This window comes from Erinaceus europaeus, chromosome 3, assembly GCF_950295315.1.
Source record: "Erinaceus europaeus chromosome 3, mEriEur2.1, whole genome shotgun sequence".
Lineage (NCBI taxonomy): Eukaryota > Metazoa > Chordata > Mammalia > Eulipotyphla > Erinaceidae > Erinaceus > Erinaceus europaeus.
The window spans coordinates 167,200,258-167,212,842 of record NC_080164.1 but is presented as its reverse complement, the minus strand read 5'-3'; the positions used below and the strand labels follow the sequence as shown (position 1 = coordinate 167,212,842).

The 12,585-nt window shown below is 46.2% G+C and overlaps 1 protein-coding gene and 1 long non-coding RNA gene across 2 annotated transcripts in view; one reads left to right on the top strand and one right to left on the bottom strand.

The window, feature by feature from the left end:
* The first annotated feature begins 5,152 nt into the window (after nt 1-5,152).
* LOC132537568 (uncharacterized) overlaps nt 5,153-12,585 on the top strand; it is a 61,653-nt gene continuing 54,220 nt past the window's right edge. Inside the window, exon 1 of the long non-coding RNA XR_009549049.1 lies at nt 5,153-5,269. This is a non-coding gene — a long non-coding RNA (uncharacterized LOC132537568). The remainder of the gene's footprint in view (nt 5,270-12,585) is intronic.
* On the bottom strand, nt 7,354-7,970 carry LOC103124403 (large ribosomal subunit protein uL1-like). The gene has a single exon (XM_060188634.1). The coding sequence runs from the start codon at nt 7,789-7,791 to the stop codon at nt 7,402-7,404; it is 390 nt and encodes a 129-aa protein (XP_060044617.1). The 5' UTR covers nt 7,792-7,970; the 3' UTR covers nt 7,354-7,401.

Below are 12,585 nucleotides of genomic sequence, written 5' to 3'. Positions count from 1 at the left end.
AGTTTGTTTGAAAAATCTGGTGTTGTGGTCTAGGAGGTGACACAGTGGATAAAGCGTCGGGCCCTCAAGCATGAGGTCCCGAGTTCTATCCTTGGGAGCACATGTACCAGAGTGATGTCTGGTTCTTTTTTCCTCTCTTCCTATACCTTTCATGAATAATAAAATATTAAAAGAAAGAAAGAAAAAAAGAAAAGAAAAGAAGGAAAAAGAAGAAGAAAAATCTGGTCTTGAACTTTCCTCAATGTACTAGGTGCCAGGCTGGATGACACCCATGGCAAAGCAGAGCACTAAAATATATATATATATATATATTTGATAGAGACAGAAATTGAGAGGGAATGGGAAGCATACTATCACCGCTTTGGTGGCTTGAACCCAGGACCTTACACACTGAACTGTGCACTCAACCAGGAGTATGACCACCGCCAGTCACCTCTGAACTACTTTCTACATTTCTATTCCTACATTTTCTTGTCTTGGCCAAGAAATTTTCCGTTTATCAATCTATGTTTAGATACAAACTGTCATTTTTACCCAGAAAGTTCCGTTAACACCTTGTGCCAGTTTGATCCCTTTATTGTTCAGTATACGTAGCATCAGGTGCTAAATTTGAATTTTGTGAAGTACAATTCAAGCATGTGGGCACTTGTGGACACCCCCATTGTCAGTAGTATGTGGAAGACCCTAACCTTAGTCTACTGAGTCCCTGTCTCCGTTTGCGAACCGAATGAGGGAGGTTCACAGAGCATTGTGACTGGCACATAGTAACACCTGGTAGAAGCAGCACTGCTTGTTAGTGTCCTCTGCTGCTCTGTTCCAGGATAAAGTGTAATGATTTTTTTAGGAATTTAAATAGATCATTATTATGATGATGATAATGTTTGACTAGGACCATGACAATAGTCAAATTCTCTGACTTTGTAGGCATTTTCACACTGTGCTTGACTTTTTCCCAAAAGAGTTTACACTCAGCAAAATGCTAACACATTCTACTGTATTCACAGCATTTGAATATAAATGCAGAGAACTATTACAGTATAGTCTTGAGTTTCCGACACCACCACTAAGGAGTTTCTGTACATCTGAGTTCATTGAAATGCTTTCCCTTTGCTGAGGACTTACTGCAAATAGACGTGTGCTGAGTCCTTATTTCTAGAAGGTGCTATGAATGAAATTGTAGGCTGCTCGGTTTTTCCAGGGGTAAATTAATTTCTCTGGTACCTCTTGAAATTGTAACAATTGTCTGTAGACTGTTTGCATGCATGAGAGTCTACATTTGACGGTCCGGGATGTTATTTTTAGTTCTCACCGAGTCAGAGAGGGTGTGTAGGATAACACCAAGTCAAGGTCAGAGTCTCAGAATGTGAGAGCGAGGAGAATAGAAAAGCAGAAAATAGTATTTGAGCTTTTATGAGGAATACATATAAGGAATGAATTATTTTTTAGAAATATTTATCCCTTTTGTTGCCCTTGTTGTTTTATTGTTGTAGTTATTGTTGTTGTTATTGATGTCCTTGTTGGATAGGACAGAGAGAAATGGGAAGAGGAGAGGAAGACAGAGAGGGGGAGAGAAAGATAGACACCTGCAGACCTGCTTCACCGCCTGTGAAGCGACTCCCCTGCAAGTGAGGAGCCGGGGGCTTGAACCGGGATCCTTACGCTGGTCCTTGCACTTTGCGCCACTTGCACTTAACCCGCTGAGCTACCACCCGACTCCCAAGGAATGAATTCATATGGTACGTAAATTGATGCATCTTTTTCATTATTACTGGGACTTACCCACACTGGGCTGGCCGACTTCTTCAGACAGAAGGAGAATGACAGCAGAGAGGGGAAGATAACAGGACACCGAGGCTTTTCCTGGTGGGTGAGGGCCGGGTTGCTCAAAACGGGGTTGCACAGACGGCAAGGCAGGCTCCCCTCCTAGGTGAGCTAGCTAGCTAGCTTGTCTGCCCTGTTTCTCACTTTCTGAGCAAACTAGAACTTGAACATAGTTTTCTTTCCATGCAACCTCATCAGAATTGCCTGGGCCGCTGATTAAAAAGGAAAAATCAATGGGAACCACCACAGGCCTCTCAGTCAGACCTAACGGTAGATCTCAAGTCTGCATGTCTAAACACTTCACCTCATTTTAGGCCCACCGAGCTTGCAGACCATTATTGTTTTTTAATTTCTTTAATTATCTTTACTTATTGGATAGAGATAGCCAGAAATCAAGAGGAATGGAGAGACAGAAGGGGAGTGAGACAGACACCTGCAGCACTGCTTCACCACTTGTGAAGTTCTCCCCCTGTAGGTGAGGGCAGGGGGCTTGAACCTGGGTCCCTGAGCACTGTAACTTGTGCACTCAACTGGGGCCAGGTGGTGGCGCACGTTGAGTGCACACACATGTTACAAAACATAAGGACCAAGGTTCAAGACCCTGGTCCCCACCTTCAGGGGGAAAGCTTTGCGAGTGGTAAAGCAGGGTTGCAGGTGTCTCTCTGTCTCTCTCCCTCTCTATCATCCCCTTCCCTCTCAATTTCTCGCTGTCTCTATGTAATAAATAATAAAGATATATTTTTTTTTTAAAAAAAGTGTACTCAACCAGGTGCGCCACCACCTGGCCCCTCAGACCATTATTTTCTATGGAAACTTCTTGTTCTTTTTCTTTATTTCCCTTTACTTGGGAGATTAATGATTAACAGTCAACAGTAAAACACAGTAGTTGGTATATGTATAATATTTCTCACTTGTCCACATAAGACTCTAACCCCCGACCTCCTCTGCCATCATGTTCCAGGACCTGAACACTCCTTCCGAACCCCAGAGTGGAAACTTACTTTTATAAGTCAATGAATGTTCATCTTTTTTTTTGTTTTTGTTTTTCTTTTAGTTGTAAAACAACAACAAAAAGTGCTCCCTTACATGCACTGAAAAATCAGGATTTTTTTTTTTTTCCTTTAAAAGTGCCCTGATTGGTGGTCAGTTTCACATTCAAGAGGCTTCTGTAAATCTGCTAAGAGGATGGTGGGTCCTTGTGCTTCGGGCCACCTGCGCTTAACCTGCTGCGCTACCGCCCAACGCCTGGCTCCCGGCTCCCAGCTCCTGGCTACTCACTTTTTCAAGGATGGGATTGAGCCCGTGTGGGAGGATGAGAAGAACAAGCTCAGAGGCCGTTGGCTGATCACGCTTAACAAGCAGCAGAGACCCAGCGGCCTGGGCGGTTCCTGGCTGGAGATACTGTTGTGCTTTACTGGTGAATTCTTTGATGACTGCAGAGACGTGTGACAAGCTAGCAATCTGCACCACCAAGTGCAAGAACAGAGACGCCATCACACACACAGGGGAGGTCTACAAGGAGAGCCTAGGACTCCCTCCAGAGATAGTGACTGGCTACCAGTGCTGCACAGACATAGCCACCAAGAGCTGCGTGACCACAAAGAACAGATTTGTTGTTTAGGAAGACGCCAAAGTCCTGTAGGAGACTGCATGAAGCAATCACCATGTGGGCGCTGAACCAAAGCCTCTGGAGTGCAGAGTGGACTGCATCTGATGTGACTTCCATCCTTTGTTGTTAAGATCTAAGAAGTTGAGAAAAAGGGAAAAAAAAAAAAACTAGTATAGCCACAGACCCTTTGGAATATAACTAAAATAGGCCTACTAGCTATCCACAAAATGGAGGACCTCCCCCCCAACTCTTCACCTGCACTATTCTAGCCCTTAGGTCCATGACTGGTCAACATTTTGTTTGGCTTTGTATGTTAACTCTCTTGTCAACCACCAGGTTCCAGATGCTAGCATGATGCCGACCAGACTTCCCTGGACAGACAACCCCACCAATGTGTCCTGGAGCTCCGCTTCCCCAGAGCCCTTCCCCACTAGGGAAAGAGAGAGGCAGGCTGGGAGTATGGATTGACCTGTCAACGCCCATGTTCAATGGGGAAGCAATTACAGAAGCCAGACCTTCCACCTTCTGCATCCCACAATGACCCTGGGTCCATACTCCCAGAAGGATAAAGAATAGGAAAGCTATCAGTGGAGGAGATGGGACATGGAGGTCTGATAGCAGGGACTGTGCGAAGTTGTACCCCTCTTATCCTATGATTTTGTCAACGTTTCCTTTTTATAAATAAAAAATTGAAAAAAAAGATCTAAGAAGTTCAGTCACTTTTGCCTTGTACTTCTGTGTTCATGTCTGCTCTTTTCCGTCCTGACTAGTGTCCACTGTCCCCAGAGTCTGTGGTCGCACTCCTGGCCCACAGTACCTGTTGAGCACCCCACCCCCAATATTAAAAAGAACTTGGATTTCTTTTTTAAATTTTTTTAAAAAAATTATTAATGAGAAAGATAGGAGGAGAGAGAAAGAACCAGACATCACTCTGGTACATGTGCTGCCTGGGATTGAACTTGGAACCTCATGCTTGAGAATTTGATGCTTTACCACTGTGCCACCTCCCGGACCGTCCACAAGAACCTGGATTTCTATACCTGACAGGAAAAAATAATCTGTTTATGTTTCAGTATGTGCAAGGAGCTTTTTTTTGCTGGTTTGAAACATAGGATGCATACAGTTTCTAGCAATTTCCTTTGCATCTTACAGCATCTGCTTTGCTGTGCTCTTGAGGGCTGCTAGGTTTAATTTATTGTTTCATTAGTGATTCTGATTTCAGTTTTTCATTTGTTCTGCTTTTGTTTTCTCCTTTATGTATCAATGATGAAGATTCTAGGAGTATGATGCAAAGGTGGAATAAACATTAATTTGTGATATATAGACAGAATCACAGGGAAACCAGAGCACTGCTCAGCTCTGGCTGATGGTGGTGCTGGGGATTGAATCCGGGAGCTCAGAACCTCAGGCAAAGTCTCTTTGCAAAGCCATGATGCTGTTTCCCCAGCCTCAGCTGTTTGCATTAAAGATGAAATCCTGCCTGTTCTAGCAACAGAGACAGAACTTCAAAGGTGGTCGTACTAAATAAGTCAAAATGAAAAAATCACTGGCTAAGTGGTTTCACGTGTGTGACATATACACAAATAAGTGAAGCGAAGGAAGGAGAGAACTACAACAGAAATAGCTTGTAGATGCTGAAAAATGTGTTGGTTACTGGAAGAGGGGGAGGGAATGAGGAAGAAAGGGCGAGGGCGGGGGCAGGGGTCTAGCTCACTGTGATGCCATTAGGACTCCACTTGTGGGTCCCTGTGAACTGTATGCCTGAAGAGGTCCTCAACTCTGGTGAGTGCTGTAAACCAGTGGGGAATCAACAGCACTTTAACTGAAAACCTGATAATGGTGAGTTCTGAAAAACAATTTTTTTCTAAGTTAAAAACAATATCAGTGGTGACAGTGCTAGCAGTTGCTTCAGAGGCATGCTGGCAGCAGGGGCAGGGTGGTGTGGATGTAATGGGATGGGGCCCCCAAAGGAGGCAGCCTTGAAGAACCTGGGGATATGAGGGTCAGACAAAAGGCATTCCTACCCCACTAGGGAAAGGCAGAGATAGGCTGGAGGGTATGGATTGGCCTGTCAACGCTGTGTCCAGTAGAGAAGCAATTACAGAAGCCAGACCTCCCACCTTCTGTTCCCCATAAAGATCTTTGGTCCACACTCTCAGAAGGATCAAGAATAGGGAGCCCTCCAATGGAGGGTGGGGGGTGCAAATGTCAGGGGCCCCCATGTTCTTGGGTCACTGCACCCTGAAGGTTCATGCCATTTGCATCTGCTCAGGTCATCACAGTATCGGCACAGAGAACACGTCCTGTGGCAGATGCCCGTTCTGCTCAGGGATCTCATCTCTGAGAGACCTGGTCCCACGGGCCTGGCAGTGCCCCCTGACCCCCGCATCCTGCCAGGTCTTCTCGCTCATCTGTTCAGCTGGCATCTCCTGCCACAGTTACAGGATATGACTATCCTGTGCACGTGTGGGTTGCATGTCTCCCCTAGAATGGAAACTCTTAGTGGGGCTGTCTGTGGGGTTCCCTCCTCATGCAGACAGCAGTCACCTTGGTGCTCAGTGTGGGAGCAGGTGTGCCAAGGTGCCTTCAGTGCTGTGGTGAAGGCAACCAGGGCAGACCAGACAAGCCCCCCTTTTCTGAATCTGGGACCTCTCCTCTCCATCCAGAACACAGTTACGGGGGTGGGGGGTGTCTCAGGATTGATTCAGAGGGAACTGGAGGGGGCTCTGTGTGGGAGTGGGGCTTCCAACAGAGGAGAATGAAAGACCACCTTGCTCCTTCTTAAAACCCTGGGCCAAGCCACCCTGCTGGTCCCTTCTGGTGTGTTTGGGAAATAACTAGCAGAAGGCTGGGCTCTCTGGTCCTCTGGTGAAATCTTTGAACCTGGGGGCTTGCCGTTTGCTCCAGGCCTGGCAATTCAGGAGCTTTGGGAGTGCAGGTGTCTGAGGGAGAGCAGGTGTTCTGTTTTGTCACAGTTTCCAGGGGCCCCTGTGCTTCTGCACCTGTGTGGGCCTTGGGCAGGAGTTACTAGTGAATGTTTTCCTTGGTCCTTTACAGTACTTGAAGTCTCTCCAGAGAGCTTACAGAAGCCTGTCAGGCATTCTTGAGGGGTGGGGAGGAAGGTCTGCTGAGTGTCAGATGATCTTACATCACATCAGGCAAACACTGGGGTTGTTAGGGCACCCTCCCGGGGTGCCGGAGCAGTGGGCTGAGAACCGCGTGACCTGCCCAGTCAGCAGGGTGGGGTAGAGATGGAGCTGCGAGAGCTTAGGGGCAGAAGTGAATCCAGTGAGTTCACTACAGGGGGCTTAGAATATTGAACCCAAGGGTTCTGGAATGAAATGTCTCAGACATGTGAGACATCTTGACTGTTGGTGCTGGTTCCGGTGATCCGGAAATCTCGACACTTGACCTAACCAGAGGGCAGGCCTACATCTGCTTCCCCAGGTGTATGAAATTTGAGTGTTTTTGTCTGATTTTCTTCAGATGAAAACATTTGGGGGGGGGAGGGGTTTGGGGAGGGGCTGAACTGCTAGTCCAAATCTCCGAGTTCAAGCCCCAGCACTGAATGTACTGGTATGGTGCTCTGAATTCTCTCATATGAAGTATATTAAGTTTTTTTTTTTTAATATTTTAAAATTTATTTATTTTCCCTTTTGTTGACCTTGTTGTCTTTTTATTGTTGTAGTTATTATTGTTGTTATTGATGTCGTTGTTGTTAGATAGGACAGAAAGAAATGGAGAGAGAAGGGGAAGACAGAGAGGGGGAGAGAAAGACAGACACCTGCAGACCTGCTTCACCGCCTGTGAAGTGACTCCCCTGCAAGTGGGGAGCCAGGGCTCGAACAGGAATCCTTAAGCCGATCCTTGTGCTTTGTGCCGCCACGTGTGCTTAACCCACTGCGCTACTGCCCGACTCCCAGTTTTTGTTTTTTTTTTAACGGCAGTACTGGCTTTTATTAAATTGTCATTTAGTACAGACGCTGGGGTTTGCCCATGGTGCTTTTGATGTATAAAGCCCGCACATTCTGCCAATTCTTCTTGAGCAATGACACCAGGAAATTAACAGCTAAGTGGATGTTGTATACAAGCTCATCATCTGTCATTTTCATGTGGCCAACAGCCACTGCCAGACACAGCACCTTCTTCATTTGGAACTGGATTGTAGGCTTTACTTCATCAACTTTGGCCACTATGTTCTCACTGTGGCTTAGCAAGGAAGGAAACTTGCCAGCCTTTTTCAGGCCTAGGCCCAGGATTCTGGGGAGCTGCTTGATCAGAGACTCTGAAGCCAAAAAGGCATTATCCTTCTTGGCCAGCTTCTTGTTCTTGTTGAGTTTCTTCAGCACTTCGATGTCCATATGGGGGATGTCCACTGCCTTGGCCTCATCACAGTGCTGCTGGTCCCCCGGAATACATAAGGAGAACTTGGGGTGGGGGGGGGGTGGATTTAAACCTGGCGGTGCCCAAGAAATGCTTGTCCTTCAGAGGGTCATAGTTCTTCAAGCTAATCTGCAGCTCCACAGTCTCCAAGAACTTCCGGTGCCAGAGTGTCATGGGACACTTTGCTGCTCATGGTGCTATCACCGGAAGAGAGAGAAGTAAATAAGTTTTATTTATTTATTTATTTATTTATTTATTTACTTACTTACTCAAAGTAATTGTGGGTGGAGGGAGAGCAGGAAGACAGTGCAGTGGTAGTGCATGGGACTTCCATGCCTGAGGACCCAGTGGCTGCAAGTCCAATCCTGGCAGCACCACGTGCTAGAATTGAGCAGGACTCTGGTCTCTCCATCTTTGTGTTTTTCTACCTCTGTACCTTCCACTCCAATTAAACTAATACATGAATCTTTAAAAGTTTTTAAATCGGAGAGGCAATGGTGGATAAAACTGCTCTCGGTTTCAGGCATGTCACGTTGTCAATCAGCATTTATGTTCATTACACTATTCTCACCACCAAAAGTGTAGTTTTGGACTTTGAAAAATCATTCCACTATTTTCAAAATGTTTCATTTACTTTGATTTTTTTACAGGACAGAAATTGAGAGGGGAGAGAGAGAGAGAGAGAGAGAGAGAGAAGAAAGGCAGAGAGATACCTGTAGCCCTGACTCACCACTTGTGAAGCCCCCTCCCCACACAAAGGTGGGACTGACGACTTGAACCAGGGTCCTTGCACATGGAAACATGTACACTCCACCAGTGTGCCACTGCTCAGCCCCTAGTTCCAATTTTTTTATACATAGTTTATATGTTCCTTGCAGACTTGGAAATTATATGTCAGGGCAGGGGCAGATAGCAGAATGGTTATGTAAGCAGACTCTCATGCCTGAGGCTCCAAAGCCCCACAGGTTCAGTCCCCTGCACCACTATAAGCCAGAGCTGAGCAGTGCTCTGGTTAAGAAAAAAATAGTAAGCTTTTTTTTATCATAGTGCTCAAGAAAGCATTAATTTGTGAAACCAAAAGTCACTACAATTCCAATACTTATGTGTACTAGCCTCTGTCTAGTCTCACCTGTGAGATTATCACTGAGAGTGACACATCATTCCCTGCCTTTCCCTTCCCAAGCCCTTAGTTCCTCTTCCTCATCTCTCTGCAGTCACTGAGCCACACAGTTCCAATAGCAGGTGTCCAGGCTGAAGGTGGTCAGCACTGCCCTCGGCTCAGGGCATCGAGCACTTCCATGTGACATTGAGTAAGGTGACCTTACTCACAGGCCACCAGAGGCCCTGACAGAGGCATCACCCACAGGGAGGCAGACAAAACAGTTCTTCTGGGCTGCTAAGCTTCTGCACTCTGTGTCCTCTCCTGGAACTGGTGTCACTTGCCTTGGCTTCAAACTCCGACTATCACTCTTGCCCTGAGACCCTGCCTTCCACCCTCTGAAATAGTTCCCATTTCAGCCCCTGTCCCTGCCCCTTTTGCTCCTGCCCTGGCCCCCAATTATCTGTTCCTGGCCTGTTTGTCCTTCTAGGATATTCTCTACTGACTGTGTTGATATTATCAGGCTGACAGGGTGCTCATAGGACATAGGGAGAGAGAGGGAGAGATTTCTCAGCCTGTTCTTTCTCCAACTTCTCTGACCTAAGTGGCCCACAGTGCAGTGTCTGTTAGACATTCACCTGCCTGGGCTGTGGGGAACTTGGTCTGGAGCATGTTATGCAACCACTGAAATGATTCTGATCTAGTGGTAGTACAATTTGAATAACAGTGTTCTCCAAGGAGTGGTTCTGGTGTGGATTTGGGCCTCAGGGTTGGGTGGGGTGGGGCTCTAAGGGGTGTCCCTGGTGTCAGAGTCCTGAAACTTGCAGCAGAACTCAAAGTGTGATGGCCAGAGCTTCTAGAAGTTTCTGTAACCTCTATAAATTTCTACAGATTTCTGGAGGGAGGAGTTGTTTCCTGGAGTTTCCAAGAGAAAGAACCATACACGGAGTAGTATTGAGATAGAAATACAGGCTGTCGGGAGTCGGGCGGTGGCGCAGTGGGTTAAGCGCACGTGGCGCAAAGCGCAGGGACCAGCGTAAAGGATCCCGGTTCAAGCCCCTGGCTCCCCACCTGCAGGGGAGTCGCTTCACGGGCGGTGAAGCAGGTCTGCAGGTGTCTATCTTTCCCCTCTCTCTCTGTCTTCCCCTCCTCTCTCCATTTCTCTCTGTCCTATCCAACAACAAAGCAACGTCAACAATGGCAATAATAACCGCAACGAGGCTGCAACAACTAGGGCAACAAAAAGGGGGAAAAATGGCCTCCAGGAGCGGTGGATTCATGGTGCAGGCACCGAGCCCAGCAATAACCCTGGAGGGAAAAAAAAAAAAAAAAGAAAAAAGAAATACAGGCTGTCTCTGTGATGAAAACCGGAAGTCTGGAGCGGAGGTCCCAATATGGCTGCTGCCTCCTAAGGCTCTCAAGAAGACAATTCCTTCTAGATTTTTCTAGCTTCTGTCATTTGCCAGCACTCTTGGGTGTAATTTCGCTTCCTGACAATTTGCTCCAACCTCTGTAACTGTTGTCACATGCCGTCCCTTCCCTGTGTCTCTTTTTCTGAAGACATTAGACCTGTTGGATTCCATGCCACTCTGATCCAGCATGTCTTGATCTCCACTGTTAATTGGTTACATCTGGAATGACCCTATTTTTCCCAATAAGGTCATACATAGCCTTATGTATCACCCAAATGTTGAGACTTTTTTGGGGGGGTGGGTGGGGGGGTGGGGGTGACATCATTCAACACTCAGAAGAGATCACTCTGAGGATTTGGCTTAGGATGTGTCCATCTTTAAAAGCCACTTCTATGCTTACAGATGGGAAACAATGACTTGAAACAGTACAAAGTGGCATTTCACGTATGAAGCATGAAGACGAGTTCTATAAAAGGGATGATTATGCACAAAGAACTCACCAATGACAAGTGTGTGGAATTGTAGGCATGCTTATGTGGGGCTAGGGCACCTGAGGAGTGGCGAGTGAGGAAGCTGTAAAGAAGATGATGTAGATGGGGCCAGGTGATGGTGCACCTGGTTGAGTGCACGCTACAAAGCACCAGGTTCAAGGCCCAGTCCCCACCTGCAGGAGGAAAGCTTTGAGAATGGTGAAGCAGGGCTGTAGGTGTCTCTCTTTCTCTCTCCCTTCCCCTCTTGATTACTGGCTATCTTTATCCAATAAACAAAGATAATAATTGAAAATAGAATATGATGTAGAAAAAAAATATATATATATATATATATTTTTTTTTTTCCCGAGCAGTGCTCAATCTGGCTTATGGTGGTGGTGAAGATTGGACCTGGGACCTTTGGTGCTTCAAGCATCAAAGTCTTTTCGTGTAACCATTATGTTTTCTTCTCAGCCATAAAAAGAAGAGAAAAAAAAGACTCTTTTGAGAAAGAGAGAGAGAAAAGAGTACCACACTGCTCAGGCATATCAAATATCGAGGATCAAATTCCAGGAGTTACACTTGCATGTCTTGAGCTCTACCCACTGAGCTACCTTCCTGACCATAAGATGATTTGGGAATGTTTCTAGAGGGGTGCTTGAAAATGTTCTTCCTAGAGTGGGTGGTGGCACACCCAGTAGAGCACACACACTCCTATGCCAAGGACCTGGATTCAAGTCCCTGGTCCCCACCTGCACGGGGGAAGCTTTACAAGTGGTGGAGCAGTGCTGCAGGTGTCTCTGCTTCTCTCTCTCTCTCTCTCTCTCTCTTTCATGCTCTCCTACTCTCTCTCTCTCTCCTCTAATTTCTCTCTGTCCTATCAAATTAAAAAGTAATACATAAAAACACCTTCTCCATTATCCTCTCTAACACCTAAGACACTGGATAGGGCAGTGAGGGAGAAGTCCCAGTTCAGATCTCTGTTGGGCTCAGCTGTGTTGAAATACACAAGGGCCATGACCTTGGGCAAGTCACTGGGACTTCCTAGACTTCAGATTTACTCAGATTTCTCATCACAGGCAGGAAGATCAAAAACACACCTTAATCTGCTGGGTTACACGAGGAATAAAGGAGATAATGTAGTGAGGGGAGTGGTTACTCAGGTACCCAGAAAAAAAATCTCTCTTCCTCCTCTTCCCCACTCCCCCCTTCCTCCTTCCTTTTTCTCCAGGAGGGATGGAAGACATCGGAACAGTGATTCTTATACTCTGCACTGAGTGGGTGGTTATATCCTGCCCTGTAGCTGGTGTGGGGAGGGAGACCCTCAGTGAACCACTTAGTGGATAATTCACATACTAGTGCTGGCAGCTAACACAGTAACTCCAAGCAAACCTGCCTTGGTTTCTGTTTAGCAGGGTGGGAAAAGGAAGCAAGGCTATTCAACAACTGTCCGGAGATGTGTCCCTCTCTATCTCCCACTTTCTTTTCAGTTTCTCTCTGTCCTGTCAAATCAAATAAAAAAAATAAGCAACACAACTTAAAAAAAAAAAAAAGAGCCCAGAGTAAGAAGAAAACTTGTGTTCACAGAAGAGCACTCAGAGTCTCTGATCATCATGAGTGAGGGAAGATGTGAAGTGGGAACCCTTGTGGACTGTGGCTGGAACTTTAATTGATTAATTAATTAGTTAATTAATTTTTGCCTCCAGGGTTATTGCTGGGGCTCAGTGCCTGCACTGCAAATCCACTCCTCCTGTGGCCATTTTTTTTAATTTTTATTTTATTTTATTTAGT